At 38.5% G+C, this 17,381-nt stretch overlaps 1 protein-coding gene across 4 annotated transcripts in view; it reads left to right on the plus strand.

Annotated features, from left to right (window-relative positions):
* The window catches only part of KCTD3 (potassium channel tetramerization domain containing 3), a 51,837-nt gene that overhangs the window by 14,394 nt on the left and 20,062 nt on the right, over nucleotides 1-17,381 (plus strand). For all 4 annotated transcript variants that reach the window (XM_051820562.2, XM_051820563.2, XM_051820566.2 and 1 more), the window contains 2 exons: nucleotides 11,468-11,658; nucleotides 16,646-16,761. In XM_051820562.2, the coding sequence (XP_051676522.1) occupies nucleotides 11,468-11,658; nucleotides 16,646-16,761 (307 nt within the window). The remainder of the gene's footprint in view (nucleotides 1-11,467; nucleotides 11,659-16,645; nucleotides 16,762-17,381) is intronic.

A 17,381-nucleotide genomic window follows, 5' to 3' on the forward strand; every position in this document is an offset into this window, starting at 1 on the left:
CTAGTGTAGATTATGATTCCCTCTAATTTAATTGCAGAAAAATCGAAGACTACATTTTTAAAATCACTGTTGTATTTGGTTAAAAAATACAGCTACAGTAGGTTAAAAAAACACAGAAAAGTCTTCTAAAGTTTATAAATGTGATTTAATCTCAGGTATGTTTTCAAAATCTGTTTATGAAAGGGCTGCTATTTAATGTTAGATGTGTATTTTCATCATAATGGTGAGTACATGCAGACTTTATATTTTCAGTGTTTGTGGATTTTTTTTTTATTTATTTATTTTGACAGGCAGAGTTAGACAGTGAGAGAGAGAGACAGAGAGAAAGGTCTTCCTTCCATTGGTTCACCCCCCCCCCCAGATGGCTGCTATGGCTGGCGCGCTGTGCCGATCCAAAGCCAGGAGCCAGGTGCTTCCTCCTGGTCTCCTATGTGGGTGCATGTCCCAAGCACTTGGGCCATCCTCCACTGCCTTCCCGGGCCACAGCTGGACTGGAAAAGGAGCATCCTGGACAGGATCCGGTGCCCCAACCGGGACTAGAACCTGGGGTGCCGGTGCCACAGGCAGAGGATTAGCCAAGTGAGCCACAGCGCTGGCCCGTTTGTGGATTTTTTTTTTTAAAGCTTTTATTTAATGAATGCAAATTTCATAGATAAAACTTTAGGAATATAGTGGTTCTCCCCCCACCCCCATACCTACCCTCCCACTCTGGTCCCACCTCCTACTCCCTCTCCTATCCCATTCTTCATTAAGATTCACTTTTAATTAACTTTATATACAGAACACCAACTCTATACTAAGTAAAGATTTCAACAGCTTACATCCAGTCACACACACAGCATATAAAGTATTGTTTGAGAACAAGTTTTGCAGTTAATTCTCATAGTACAACTCATTAAAGGCTGGAGGTCCTACATGGGGAATAAGTGCACAGTGACTTCTGTTGTTCATTTAACAATTAACATTCTTATATATGATGTCAGTGATCACTCAAGGCTCTTGCCGTGAGCCTCTTGCTATGACCATACATTCTGTCAGTGTTTAGACAAGGCCATAAACAAAGTGGAAGTTCTCTCTTCCCTTCATAGAAATGTACATAGAAAGGTACATCCTTCTTTGATAGCCCCTTCTTACCAGGGTCTCACTCACAGAGATTCTTCATGTAGGATATATTTTGCCACATTGTCTTGGCTTTCCATACCTGAAATGCTCTCATGGGCTTTTAAGCCTTAGGGGCTGATTCTGAGGTCAGTGTTATTTAAAGTGATTGTCATTCTTCCAAGTCTGCTGTGTGGACTGCTTCCCGTGTTGGACATTCCCTCCTTTTTAATTCTATTACTATTACCAGGCACTTGATGCTATTTATATGATCCACTTAATCCTATTTGTATGTTCACTTTTACACTTAATATGGTTACTTTAACAATTAAGAAGGCGTTTTTACCACCAATTTTAATGGGATTTGGAGTCCCATGACAAGTTTTTAAACTGTACCCTTAGAAGTAAGTTTGTAGGAATGTATGCAGAACTATGCAGCTTTACAGTTACAAACTTCCTCGTCCTTCTCTTATTCCCCCTCTTATTTTTTACTGAGATCTATTTTCAATTGACATTATATACATACGATTAACTCTAAAGAGTTGCATATATAGTATGAAGAGAAAAAATAAAGTGTTCCTCAGCAGTCAAGATGAGGGCTGTTTAAGTCATTGTTTCTCAAAGTGTCAATTTCACTTCTACAGCTTTTGTTTTAGGTGCTTGCTCTGTTCTCACAGATCAGGGAGAATATACAGTATTTGTCCCTTTGGGACTGGCTTATTTCACTAAGTATGAAGTTTTCCAGATTGATCCATTTTGTTGCAAATGACTGGATTTCATTTTTTTTTTTACTGCTGTGTAGTATTCCATAGTGTACATATACCATAATTTCTTTATCCAGTTTTTGGTTGATGGACATTTAGGTTAATTCCATGACTTAGCTTTTGTGATTTGAGCTGCAATAAACATGGAGGTGCAGATAGCTTTTTTTGTTTACTGATTTCATTTCCCTTGGGTAAATACCCAGGAGTGGGTTGGCTGGGTCATAGGGTAGGTCTATATTCAAATTTCTGAAGTATCTCCATACTGGCTTTACCAGTTTACATTCCCACCAACAATGGATTAGGGTACCTTTTTCCCCACATCCTTGGCAGCATTTCTTGTTTGTTGATTTCTGTATGAAAGCCATTCTAACTAAGGTGAGGTGAAACCTCATTGTAGTTTTCATTTGCATTTCCCTGACAGCTAGTGATCCTAAACATTTTTTCGTGTGTCTGTTGCCCATTTGGATTTCATCTTTTGAAAAATGTCAAAGTCCTTTGCCCATCTCTTAACTAGGATATTAATTTTGTTGTTGTGGAGTTTCTTGATCTCTTTGTAAATTCTGGTTTTTAATTTGTAGATTCTGGTTGTTAATCCTTTAACGCTGCGTAGTTTTCAAATTTCTCCCATTCTGTCAGTTTGTTCTTAACTTTCCTGTTTCTTTTGCCGTACAGAAGTGTCTCAATTTGAAGTAATCCCATTTGTTAATTTTGGCTTTGACTGCCTTTGCTTCTGGGGTCTTTTCCAAGAACTGTTTGCCTGTGCCAATGTCTTGAGGCTTCCCCAGTGTTTTCAGTTTGGTGTTGGGTTGTAAATTTAGATCTTTAATCCATGTTGAGTGGATTTTTGTGTAATGTGTAAGGTAGGGGTCTTGTGTCATACTTCTGCATGTGGAAATCCAGTTTTCCCAGCACCATTTGTTGAAGAGACTGTGCTTTTTCCAGGGAATGGTTTTAGCTCCTTGGTCAAATATAAGTTGGCTGTAGATGTTTGGATTGATTTTTGGTGTTTCTATTCTGTTCCATTGGTCTATACATGTATTTTTGTATAAGTACCAGGATGTTTTTATTATAACCGCCCTGTAGTATGTCTTGAAATCTGGTATTGTGATGTCTCCGGCTTTGTTTTTGTTGTACAAGATTGCTTTAGCTATTTGAGGTCTCCTGTGCCTTCATATGAATTTCAATACCATTTTTTTCTAGATCTGAGAAGGATGTCTTTGGTATTTTGATTGGTAACACATTGAATCTGTAAATTGCTTTTGGGAGAATGGACATTTTGATGATATTGATTCTTCCAATCCATGAACATGCAAGATTTTTCTCTTTTTATATCTTCTATTTCTTTCTTTAATGCTTTGTAATTCTTATTGTAGAGATCTTTTACATCCTTGGTTAAATTTATTCCAAGGATGATTTTTTTTTTTTTTTTGTAGCTGTTGTGAATGGGATTGATCTTTAGAAATTCTTTCTCAGGCATGGCATTGTCTGTGTATACAAGGGCTGTTGATTTTTGTGTATTGACTTTATATCCTGCTACTTTAACTAACTCTTCTATGAGTTCTAATAGTCTCTTACTGGAATCTTTTGGATCCCCTATATATATAAAATCATGTCATCTGCAAATAGGGATAATTTGACTTTCTTCTTCCCAATTTGTATCCCTTTGATTTCTTTTTCTTGCGTAATGGCTCTGGTTGAAACTTCTAGGACTATGTTGAATAGCAATGGTGAGAGTGGGCATCCATGTCTGATACCAGATCTCAGTGGAAATGCTTCTAGGTTTTGCCCATTCAGTAGGATGCTGGCTGTGGATTTGTCATAAATTGCCTTGTGTTGAGCAATGTTCCTTCTAAACCCAGTAGTTTTCATTGGTGTTGTATTTTGTCAAATGCTTTCTCTGCATCTGTTGAGATGATCATACGGTTTTTGTCCTTCAATTTCTTAATGTGATGTATCACATTGATTTGCAAATCCATCCCTGTATACCAGGGATAAATCCTACTTGGTCCAGATGAATGATCTTTTTGTTGTGTTGTTGGCTTCGGTTGGCCAGAATTTTGTTGAGGATATTTACGTATATGTTCATCAGGGATATTGTTCTGTCATTTTATTTCTCTGTTGCATCTTTTCCGGGTTTAGGAATTAAGGTGATGCTGGCTTCACAGGAAGAATTTGGGAAGATTCCCTCCCTTACAGTAGTTTTGAACAACTTGAGAAGAATTGGAGTTAGTTCTTTAAATGTCTGGTAGAATTCAGCAGTGAAGCCATCTGATCCTGGCCTTTTCTTTGCTGGGAGAGCCTTTCTTACTGATTCAATTTATGTCTTGATCATGGGTCTGTTTAGGTTTTCTGTGTCTTTATGGCTCAATTTAGATAGGTTGTATGTGTCCATTTCTTCTAGGTTTCCTAGTTTGTTGGCATATAGCTCTTTGTAGTGGTTTCTGATGATTCTTTTTATTTCTGTGATGTCTGTTACATTTTTTTTTTTTTTTTTGACAGGCAGAGTGGACAGTGAGAGAGAGAGACAGAGAGAAAGGTCTTCCTTTGCTGTTGGTTCACCCTCCAATGGCCGCCGCGGCAGGCGCGCCGCGGCCGGCGCACCGCGCTGATCCGGTGGCAGGAGCCAGGAGCCAGGTGCTTTTCCTGGTCTCCCATGGGGTGCAGGGCCCAAGCACCTGGGCCATCCTCCACTGTACTTCCCTGGCCACAGCAGAGAGCTGGCCTGGAAGAGGGGCAACCGGGACAGAATCCGGTGCCCCGACCGGGACTAGAACCCGGTGTGCCGGCGCCGCTAGGCGGAGGATTAGCCTAGTGAGCCGCGGTGCCGGCCCTATTTTCTTTTTCTTTAATTTTATTGATTTGGGTCTTCTCTCTCCTTGTTTTGGTTAGCTGCTCATTGGTTTGTCAGTTTTGTTTATTTTTCAAAACACCAGCTCTTCGTTTTACTGATCTTTTGTATTGTTTCAATTTTGATTTCTTCTTTAATTTTGAACCATCTACTAGCTTTGGATTTGGTTTGCTGTTGTTTTTCTAGGTCCTTGAAGTACATAGATACATTTATTTGGTGCCTTTCCAGTTTCTTGATGTAGGTGCCAATTGCTATAAACTTTCCTCTTAACACTGCTTTTGCTGTATCCCACAAATTTTGGTATGTTGTGTTGTCTTCATTTGTTTCCAGAGACTTTTTATTTCTCTTCTGATTTCTTCTATGACCCACTGATCATTCAAAAACATGTTGTTCATTCTCCATGTGTTTGCATATGATGTAGAGATTCTTGAGTTGTTGATTTCCACCTTCATTGCATTGTATTCCAAGAAGATATATGATATGATTTCAGTTTTTTTTTTTTTTTTTAATTTGCTGAGACTTGCTTTATGGCCTAGCATATGGTCAATCCTAGAGAAAGTTCCATGCAGTGGAGAAAAATGTGCATACTCTGTGGCTGTAGGGTGGGAGGTTCTGTAGATATCTGCTAGGTCTATTTGGTCTTGGTGTTAATTAACTCTGTTGGTTCCTTGTTGATTTTCTGTCTGGTTGATCTGTCCATTGCTGAAAGTGGGGCATTGAAGTCCCCTGTTACTATTGTGTTTGAGTCTGTATCTCTCTTTATTCTGTTAACAATTCTTTTAAATAGCTAGGTGCCCTGTAATTAGATGCATATACATTGATAATAGTTGCATTTTCCTGTTGAATTGATCCTTTAATCATTATATAGTGTCCTTCTTTGTCTCTTTTAATAGTTTTTGTTAGCCTTTTGTCTAATACTAGGATGGCCACATTTTTTCTTTTTCTTTTTCTTTTTTTTTTTTTTTGTTTTTGTTTTTGTTTTTGGTTTCTCTTAGTATGGATTATCTTTTTTCCATCCTTTCACTTTTAGTCTGTGAGCATCTTTGTTGGTGAGGTATGTTTCTTGTAGGCAGCATGTAGATGGGTTTTCTTTTTTAATCCATTCAGCTAGTCTGTGTCTTGTAATTGGAGAGTTGAGACCATTAACATTCAGTGTGACTATTGTTAACTACCGACTTTGTCCTGCCATGTTTCTGTGAATAGCTCTGTTTTTGTGTTTTTGGATTTCATTTGTACTTTTGCTGGGTCATTGTCTGTGTTCATCTTTTATAGTGATGGTCCTGTTTCTGTGTGTAGCACATCCTTGAGCATCTTTTGTTGGGCTGGACAAATAGTTACAAATTCTTTCAATTTCTGTTTGTTGTGGAAGATCCTTATTTCTCCATTCATAAATGAGAGTTTTGCAGGGTACAGTATTCTGGATTGACAGCTCTTTTCTCTTAGTACTTGGAATATGTCTTGCCATTGTCTCCTTGCCTGCAGTGTATGAGATGAGAATCCAAAGTGAGTCTAATTGGGTTTCCTCTGAATGTGATTTGTGGTTTCTCTCCTGCACATCTTAAGATCTGTTCTTTGTGTTTCACATAGGTGAATTTTGCTACAATGTAAGTGGTGAAGTTCTTTTCTGGTCCTGTCTATTGGGAGTTCTGTGTATTTCTTGTTCCTGGATGTCTCTTTCTCTTTCCAGATTGTGGAAGTTATCTGTTATTATTTCATTAAGAAGGTCTTCTAATCCTTTCTTTCCACCCCTTCCAGAATTCCTAGAATCAGTAAATTGGGTCATCTTATAAATCTCCAACCATGATTTTTAATTTTCTGATTTCTCCTTCTTGTTTTGGCCTTTTTGTATTTCCAGAAATTTGTGTCCTAGTTCTGATTCTTTCTTCTGTCTCCTCTATTCTATTGTTAAGACTTTCCATTACATTTTTTATTTGTTCTACTGAATTCTTGATTTCCAGTATTTCATTCTGGCTTCTCTTTAAAATCTCAGTTTCTTGGGAGTGCTTTTCATTTAGATCATGAATTTGGTTATGATTGCTTCTAAGTTAACTATTAATTTTCTGAATTCCTTTTCTGGCATATCCTTGATCTGTTCTTCTTCAGCCTCCATTATTGAAGAATTGTATTGTTCCTTTGGGGAGTTCATAGATTTTTCCTATTCTCACTCAGGATTTTTCCTTTATTCTTTGACATTTGTGGATGATTTAATTTTTAATTGTGGCTTTGAGCCTGTGGTGCGATTTCCCTATGCTATGTGCTGCTATGTGTCTGTGCGTTGCAAGTGGAAGCACACATCTCTGCCTCCTGGAGTACTGTATACTTCTAGATCATGATGGAGGCAGTACCAGAGCTTTGGTGCACTAAGTGCCACCTACAGGCTCACTTCTCACTGGTATGTCAAACAAACTCAGGTTTTCACTGTTCAGGACTACTCTTTGTTTGTAACGGTTGAGTGGTGGGGAGGAAATCACTCTGGAATGTGATTTTCGTTCCTGGGTGGGGGGGTGCTGTGAGGTAGCCCCCGCAATTAATTGGTTTGTACGGAGGAGGCAAATGTGGTAGACCCCTGCTTACACTTGAAACTAAACCATAAATATGACTTCTCCTGCGGGTTGCAGGTTCTGTGGGGAGAGGAGGAGACATAAATGGACCGTGTCGTGCCCAACCTCTCTGCTCACTCCCATACAATTTCTCCTTCTTCCCACTTGGAACTTCAAACACAGTTCACCAAGCTTTCCCACCTGTCACTATCTGCAGCTCCATGGACTTGTGACCTCTCACCTGGTTCACTGGGGTGGGTGGGTGCCAACCTCCCTGCTGGGTCTTCACCACTTCTCCTTCCCCTTTGCTCCCTTACTGTTATCTGAGCAGTCTCTGGTGGACTCCAGGGCTACTCTGTGTAAACTTCTCATGATTCCGTAACCAGCTTGTATCCCCTCTGCTTACTAACTTCCCCTGCACGACTTGGAATGTCCTTTTGCTATACTACTATCTTGGATTTTTAATATTATAACATAGTATAGAAATGACTTTGTTTTTGGAGGGGCGGTAGGGATGACTTAAGTAAGACTAACTTACTGTAGGAATTTTTTTGAGTATTATTTTGAAATTAACATCTTAGGATGTAAATTGAAGGCAGACTTCACTTTAAATATTATATACAAGCCGGCACCGCGGCTCACTAGGCTAATCCTCCGCCTTGCGGCGCTGGCACACCAGGTTCTAGTCCCGGTCGGGTCGCCGGATTCTGTCCCGATTGCCCCTCTTCCAGGCCAGCTCTCTGCTGTGGCCAGGGAGTGCAGTGGAGGATGGCCCGAGTCCTTGGGCCCTGCACCCCATGGGAGACCAGGAGAAACACCTGGCTCCTGCCATCAGATCAGTGCAGCACGCCGGCCACGGCGGCCATTGGAGGGTGAACCAACGGCAAAGGAAGTCCTTTCTCTCTGTCTCTCTCTCTCACTGTCCACTCTGCCTGTAAAAAAATAAAAATAAAAAATAAAAATAAAAAAATAAAAAAATATTATATACAAATATTTATTGATAAGAGGAGATTCTGGGAGAGTTGTAAGATTATAAGTTATCCAAGTGTAACTGCAGAATATACCTTTTGTTATCGCACAGTAGTGAAGATTGCTACTTGTCAGAGACACATGGTGTTGCACAATATTACACACATTGTGTATCACACATTATGAAGAGGAATGTAGGTAGATTTCCCATCTTGTTTGCTTTTGATCGCCATCTTTCTTTGCTTTCAGAGTGTCAGAGATAGCAGTGTGCAGAGTGACCAAGGGGAAGAATGAGTATGTACTAGACTGCGTCGTGCATAGTTAAATCATCCAGTGCAATGGAAATAGATTTCAATAGAAAGGAAAATATTGACTTTATTTTAGAGTGTAAGCTTTTGCAAATTGGTTTTCCCTCAAGTTTTTATATCAGGAAATTAAAAATCTTAACAAGAGTAACACAGAGAATGCCTGAGTGTTCTTCACGTAGAGTCACAGATTTTCTACAGTTAGGTTTTATTTGTTTTAAGATTTACTTATTGGACAGAATGATAGAGAGGGAGAGATGACAGACATCTTTATCTTACAGGTTCATTCCCGCAATGGCCTCTATAGCCAGAGCTGCTCCAGGCTAAAGCCAGGAGCCAGAAATCCATCCTGGTGTTCTCATATGGGTGTCAGGGACTCAGGTACTTCGGCTATCTTCTGCTGCCTCCCAGGCACTTCAGCAGGAAGATAGATCCAAACAGAGTAGTCAGGACTCAAACTAACTGTCCAGTATCAGATGCCAGCATCATAAGCAGCAACTTAACCTATTGTGCCACAATGCTGGCCCCTAGGTTTTATTTTTATATCCCCTCTTCTTAGTTGGGTTTATGACGGTGTTACCTTCACAGGATAGTTTTGTAAATTGCTCCCCTCTTGCAGCTTATATTTCACTCTAGATCTTTATTTGGAATTGACTTTTTTTGGAATTTACTTATGAGATAAGAGATTTAAGAATTTATCTTGTTTTCTTCCAAATGGGTGGGTAATTATGTTCTGATAATTTATCATGAAAGTAATTCTAACTGAATTCCGCAGCCTCCTTTATCTTGCTGTGTGTAGTTGTGTATAGCTGTTTTGGGACTTCTGTGTTCTTTATTTCAATAGAAGTTGAGTTTCAGGATGTTTATAGTAAGTTTCAGGATTTCACAGGCATATCCTCTTTATAGAATTTCTTTGGGGTCTTAGCTAAACAAAGAATTCATTCTTTTCCACACTGTCTTGACTCCAGAATGTTAGTTTACTAGGCTGTTGTAAAAAGGAGTGCTAAGACCTTAGCTTATTACATTTTGTTTCTCTTTTTACATATTTTAAATCTTATGTTGTATGGGAAAAAAGTAAATGTTTCTTTTTACTTAATTATAATTTAAAAACAAGTAAATTCACATAGTTTATTAATAATTAAGTCTTGTAATTGTTACATAGCCACTCTTCAATATGCTATCCTGATTATTTACCCTTCTCTGGATCTTACAATACCCTCATTTACTGTGGAGATAAACAACTTAGACATGTGATCATTGTGAAAGATTAGATTACATATGGTTTCCTTATTTATATTCTCAAATTAATGAGTGGAAGATCACATCGTGCACTTCATTAAATTCAGCATTTCTTCATTGACCTGTCCTGTGTCTGCATCTACAAAGCAGCATGTTTCATTGTTCTTGAAGAATTGACAATCCCTGCTTTGTGCTCAGTCTCAGAGTCCCTAAATGCATCTATATTGCATTTCTATTTCCAAATTTGTATTCTAACACATCCCATCTGGTGCCTAAAGATGATAGTTACACATGGTACAGTGCTTAAGAAACATTAATATGTCTTTCTCAGTGTTGCTTTGAAGGAAATCAGTAATTCTCCAACTAAGAAGATGGAACTGTGTATTTTTATGAATTATAGTTACATTACTATGCATAGTTAAATGAAACTGAAATGTTTTTATTTAGGTCGTTAGGTGACCATTATTTATGAATATATAAGTTTGATTTTTTTTTTTGCAGTGAGTTTGTCAGATAATATGTAAAGGAATGCTTTTTTTCCTCCATCTCTCCCTTGGAAAGCACAAAAAAAGCTTTACAATTTTGTTTGTCGTATTTTTTGAGAGCAACTTTAAAAACAGTTTTTTCATAGTTTAACTCACTATCACACAACTGTTCACATTTTAAATGTATGAAGTCATACTATATAATTAAGTCTGAAAGACTTGAATTTACATGGGTATAAATATTAAAAATTGGCAGGTATATTTATCAGAGAACTTAGATATTATAGAATATTAGCTTTTATATATGGGACATCAGTACTCCTATAAAGTTTTGGGTTTAGATCCTTAGAAACCAATCCTCAGAGAGGTTTTCAAAGCCACCATCCTTTATTCATGAGGTTGTTGGGAGGTGTTGGAATGCATGTGGCCCACTCCCTTGTCTTGGGTTGCCTGGATAGACAAAGTGTCATCTGAAGTACAACCACCAATGGATTCCATGCATGTGGTTTCTATTAATACTAATAACTGAAAGACTAACAACTGAAAATGACTCTGAATGACTTCTCCTACCCATAAAAAATGACCATAATGTTGTTCTTGTGTATGAAGAAACATGAAAAATGCAACCATGTTTTTAAAGTGATTAGAGGGACTTTCTTAAATTATTTTTTGGAGAAATAGAACTCTTACATCTTTATTTCTTTTTTTTTTAAGATTTATTTTAAAAGAGGGAGAGGAAGGAGGGGGGAGAGAGCTCTTTCATCCGCTTGTTCATTCACTAGATGGCCACAAAGGCCAGTGCTGGGCCAGGCCGAAGTCAAGATCTTCATTTGGGTCTCCCCTGTGGGTGACAGGCCTCAAACACCTGGGCTATCTACTGCTGCTTTTCCCAGGCCAGTGGCAGGTAGCTGGATTGGAAGAGGAGCACCAGGTCACGAACTGGCACCCATATGGGATTTCAGCATCATAGGCAGCGGCTTAAACTTCTATGCCACAATGCTGGCCCCAAACTATTATTTTTTAAGTCATTATTTGTCCTATGTATGTAAACATAAAATACACCAGGGATAATACTCTGACTTCATAAATTATGTATCAGCAGAATTTTATATATGATGAAGATGGATAGATAGCTATATTTTAGGGCAGGGGAGGTACAGTGATTAGTATTGTTTAATTGGTAGTGAGTCTACCTTATGTGTTTGTTTTTTCTTAACAGAATCAAAGAATCTTCAGGATGGCAACAGGTGTTTACAAGCCCATATTTGGATTGGACAATTGAACGAGTAGCTTTAAATGCAAAAGTGGTTGGAGGTCCACATGGAGACAAAGACAAAATGGTTGCTGTTGCCTCAGAGAGTAGCATCATCCTGTGGAGTGTGCAAGATGGTGGAAGTGGAAGTGAGATTGGTAGGAAGAGTCTTGTCTATGTTGCATTGTACTGGTCAGAAAATATTTTGAAGTTTAAGAGACAGTGATCCTAAATACAAAAACTAACCTGGATTATAAGCTAGAGCTGCTGCAGGGTCTAGTAATAATGAGACTACCCCGTGTGAGAGGAATGAGCTGATAAAGGGGGGAAAAATCGATGATTTAGAAAGAGGGAATCATTTTTCACCATGTTGTTCCAACTGAAACCTGGTTCAATGTGAGAATGTTGCTCTTCCCGAATCCCACTCAGTGTGGCTGCTTTTTCTTCACCTGTCTTGGGTCACTGGGCCTTAGGTGGGGCAAATAACTCTTCTCATCATTGTTGCTTCTAGACCAGAAATTAAGTTTTGTGACCCTTAATGATCTTAAAAAATTTTCTTCAGAGTCTATGTGTAGGGTTTTGTTTTGTTTTGGTGGTCTTTCTTTTTCTTTCTTGCTTTTTTTTTTTTTTTTTTTTTTGATTTATTTATTTAAAAGAGTTAGATCTTCGATTTGCTGGCCGCAATGGCCAAAGTTGGGCTGATCTGAAGACGGGAGCGTCTTCTGGGTCTCCCATTTGGGTGTAGGGGCCCAAGGACTTGGACCGTCTTCTGCTGCTGCTTTCCCAGGTACATTAGCAGGGAGTTGGATCAGAAATAGAGCAGCCAGGACTTGAACCAGCACCCATATGGGATGCCAGCCCTGCAGGCTGCAGCTTTACCCACTATGCCACAGCGCTGGCCCCTATGTGTAGGTTTTTATCTATTGTTATTTACCATGTTAGAAATGAAACTAAATGTTTTCTAAATACTTCTCAATTTAAAAATTATAATAAATCTATTGCATGATAACATTAAAAAAGTAATAAAATATAACTAACTGACTTTTCCAGCAAAAAAATGGACCTAAGGGATACCTGTAACTGTAGGCATCCCCACCACCACCTGAAATCCCTCTCCTATTCCTCTCCTCCTTTCTCCCTTAAGACTATTTCCAGTTAGGTCACTGAAGCACTATTTTCTAGTTTTGGGTTTTTTTTTTTTTTTTTCATTCTTCTTATCAAATTTCACTGATCTGTCTATAATGATTTTTGCTCTGTTTCTGCAATATTCAATCTATAGTTAATCCTATCTAGTGAATTTTGTTTGAAATGTTAAAATTGACTTGGATTATATTTATAGTTTTTCCCTACTAGAATTTCCTTTTACTCATTATGCATACTTTAGTGAATCAAGCATAATCATCATAACTTTTTATTGAAGTTTTTGTCTTCTAATTCCAGTATCTCAGTCACCTCATTTTTAACTTTTAGATCACATTTTCTTCATGTTTAGAAAGTTGTGGCTTTTTGGTTTTTGAGGATTTTTGGTTTTGTTTTTGTTCATTTTATTTGAAATGCAGAAAGACAGGGGCAGACAGAGAGAAAGATCTCCCATTTTGCTGGTTCATTCTTCAAATACTTCTAACAGCTGAGACTGGGCAGAGCCAAAACCAGGAGCATGGAACTTGATCTGTGTTTCTCATGTAGGTGGCAGGGATCCAAGTACTTGAGTCATCACCTTTTACCTTCCAGGGTAAAAGTAGCAGGAAGCTGGAATCAAAAGCACAGCTGAGACTTGAACTACACAATCTGCTATGGGATGCAGGCATCCGAGGCAGTAAGTTTAACTGCTGCACCAAACACCTTCTCCTAGATTATTTTGATTAGGTTTTAGAGTTTTGCATGATGCATTATGTAGGGGTTGTGGATAGTGTCGCCTTCCTTTAAAAGATAAGAGTTCTGTCACGGCAGATAAATTACTAGAGAATCATCTTGATCCTGTTAGACTTGTTTTAATGCTTTGTTGGGGTAGGTAAACTCTTACAGTTTTATTTCTAATTTGAAGGCATGGTTCCTTCACAAGGGTGTGTTTTTTACGCCCACAGTGCTGCCCTTCTGGTGTCTCAACTGAATTCCTGAGGTGTTCAGGAAGAGCTCTGTACTTTATTGACCTGGGGCTCCTGTTTTCTTGTGTCCCTGGGGAATTCTCATCCTATTCAGGTACAGCTGGGCCTCAGCTAAGGTCTCAGAGACATTCTCACGCAATTTTGTACCACTCTCATCGCCAGCCTGGCACAGTTCCCTCTTCCTTATGCCTTGCCTACAAATTCTAGCCTCCAAATCATTGCCTTCTCACTTCAGGGAAACCATCAGTCTTCACTTAGGTGTTGTTTCCCTGTGATGAAACCATCAGTGTTCACTTAGGTTTTGCTGTGACGGAAAGTATCCTTAAGCAGAAAGCCAGAGCAGATGTGGGGCTTATCTTGTTTACATTTTCCATCTTTAAAGCCCTCTGCTGCCTGTTGTCCTTACCTAACAACAGTTGCCTGCTGTGTTTAATCCAGTTTGTTGTTTTAAATCAGCAAGTAATTTGCCACCACTTACTCCATTATGGTTAGCAGCAAAAGACCTCCCTAATAACTTTAGAAAAAGATTTTTTAGCATTAAACGTTTTTAAATTGTATCACATGGTAATTTACAGAATGGAAATACGCTATGATTTTTTTCCCTTTTTCCAGTTGCTATTTGTGATATACCAGTAAACGAAGGAGATTCCTTGCTTTGTTTTCAAAGACTAACTTGTTGGGTAGCTATGTTATGAGATGGTGCAGTACTAATTTGTTCGTGGCCTTAAAAGAAGCCATCTGTTGTTAAAAATTTTCTTCAGAATTTGACACCATCCAAAGAAATTGTTAGAGCTGGTAAGTCTATAGTAGAGCTCTCCCAGAGGCAGAACTCCCTTCCTTATAACTTATGTAAGTCAGTGCTGCTGGACTGCTGCTGCAATAAGCAATATTTTACTGAGAAGGCCCTTTAAGACAGGAACTTAATCATTACTTAGACTGTGTCTTCCCTGTGGATAGTAGTCAGGATGGTTGAGCCTAAGCAGGAGTGACACATGAAGCTTCGGGAGGCCATTCAGAATGTCTTCCTTGATTTCCCAGAACCTCATCCTTCTTCACTTAATCCATGTAGTTGGTTTCTTGCTGTTTCTGACTTTTTCACAGCCTATAGTACTGAATATTGTTGGCCACACGTGCTGTGAAAAATTATTTGGCATCAAAATTAAAGTACTGGTATCTAGGAATCCTTAAAATTGTATACAGTATGAAATAATAACTTTTAAAGTGGCAGGTTTCTCTCTTAATTCTCCTCAAAGGGCTTAGCTTTTTGTATGCGTTTCATTTTGCTTTTGCATTTTGGTTGACAATTTGGGCTGAGATAATGTGTTCATGTGCATGTTTATATAAATATCCATACATATATATAAGGAGGAAACATTTCTAGCAGTACTTACCAGTCTTTTTTTGTTTTAAAAATTTTGTCTAGTATACATCGTTTTTCTTTCTGCTAGATGCCTGGCTTTCTTAAGATTGGTTAAGAATTTTGAAGGTAGCATTCTGCCACTGGGATTGTATATAGAAAAACAAAAAGAAAACTTAGCACTGGGATAAGATTCAGAATAAGTCAGTTATCTTTTGTGTCTTGTTCTATTAGAGCATACTGTAGTTGGTTTTAGCTGTAGTTTTACATTTAATTTTTTTTCCACATGTGTTCTTCAAGGCCTTTTATATCTTTGTTTTCTTCAGCTAAATTGTAACTTTTCATATTAGCACAGGTGCTTCTTAGGAAACATACCAATCAACCTGATACTTGAAATAGCTAAAAATCTACCCAAGACAGTATTTTATAGGTGAGTTATTGTTTCAGCATAATTAGAAAAACAGAAATTTCCCATGCAATGTTTTTCAGATAAGTAAATTGTAACATATTTAAGTTGAGTATGATCATTGAGACACTTAGTTTGGACTCTTTTGTAGGTAAGATATGTAAAGGGTAAAGAATAATTAGTTTGATTAAAAATGTTGACTTTTAAAAATGTAGAAAGGTAGCAAACAAAGGTACTTTGAGAGCCAGTATTCCAATCCAGTCTCCTGACTGCTAGTGACTCTGCTGAAGAGAAAGAACCATGTGGGGCCGTAAATGTCATAGCGAGAGAAGCTAGAATTCTCTTCTTAGGCATTCTTGAGTCTTTTGCCCTTAATATGGGATGTTTGCCCCTTTACAGCTTCCATCATCTACACTCCCTCGTCCCTTTTCTCAGGTTTCTTGGGTTTGCCTGATCCCAATCCTCCAATTTGCTGAATTCTTATTTACCCTCTTAGAACCCAACTCAGGTTGCTTCTTTGCTAAGATGTAATCTCAAACCCCTTTCCTACTCTTTAAATACCCTGTTCATTCTTCTGTTGTGTTTGCATTTTATAATTGGTGGTTTGTAATTTTTTTCTCTAATAAACTAAGTTCCTAGTTACATACTGTCTTCCCATGCTTTTAAATAGAAGGCTTAATATAGTGCCTTTTGGATTGATTGAGATTACAATGTTGGGAAACAAAGGGTATAAAGTAAACCCCTGAGTAAAAGGCTTGAATGTTTTTGAGTATAATGTGATTTCTTTTTTTTCCTTTCCGCTTATTTTTAGACACATCCTAGATAGATAAGATTGCCAAATCTATGTCTTCAGATTAGCAGTATATGAACATACTACACTGCATGTAAATCTCCCAAGGATTTTATGAAAATGCAGTAGGTTTTCTGATGTAATGGGTCTGGCATGGATCCCAAGATTCTTTTCAGTTTATTAGTACTTTGTTCATTTAAAAACTACCAGCTTATTGTGATGCTAGAATAGGATTGGGGACTGCAGCTTCACATAACAAGGTATCATACTCGTACTGTTATGAGATTGCTTGGGACAGACTCTTCCCTGCCTTGGATTTCATAAGCTGCTTAATGAGCTTCCCCATTTCTGGTCTGCAAAGTGTCTGGCACATAATTAGTGAAAATGAGAATCGGTTTAAATTAGTAACTTTTATGATGTCTTTAATCCAGATTTTGATTAATTCCAAAGGTGGTGACTGACTAACCTCTTTGTTTTTTCATTTAAGGAGTGTTCAGCCTTGGCGTTCCTGTAGATGCTCTCTTCTTTATTGGTAACCAGTTGGTGGCTACAAGTCACACAGGGAAAGTGGGAGTGTGGAATGCTGTCACTCAGCACTGGCAGGTTAGTGTTTTGTTTTGTTTTTTTTTAAAGGTTTATTTATTTTTTACTTGAGAGTCAGAGTTACACAGAGGAGAGGCAGAGAGAGAGAGAGAGAGAGAGGTCTTCCATCCGATGGTTTACTCCCCAATTGGCTGCAATGGCCGGAACTGCGCTGATCCGAAGCCAGGAGCCAGGAGCTTCCTCCAGGTCTCCCATACGGGTGCAGGGGCCCAACGATTTGGGCCATCCTCCACTGCTATCCCAGCCATAGCAGAGAGCTGGGTTGGAAGTGGAGCAGCCAGGACTTGAACCGGTGCCCATATGGGATGCCGCCACTTCAGGCCAGGGCATTAACCCACTGTGCCACAGCGCCGGCCCCGGCAGGTTAGTTTTAATTAAAGCACATTACAGAGGTAAAGATACTTCTGAAACTTATGCTGCTTATGCGTCTTTGATTCCTAAAGAATAGTGGTTTTGGTTTTGAATATACAGAATATTGAATATATTTAGTGGTAAATTGTTTCTAGACACAAATGTGACTGTTTTCCAGAAGTTTGTTACTGTTGTTTGACATTTCTTCATTTCCTTGAAATGTTTTAAATCTCATGTTTTGGGCACAGTAGTCAAGGAACATTTTACTT

Source organism: Oryctolagus cuniculus, chromosome 13, assembly GCF_964237555.1.
Source record: "Oryctolagus cuniculus chromosome 13, mOryCun1.1, whole genome shotgun sequence".
NCBI classification, from domain to species: Eukaryota; Metazoa; Chordata; class Mammalia; order Lagomorpha; family Leporidae; genus Oryctolagus; species Oryctolagus cuniculus.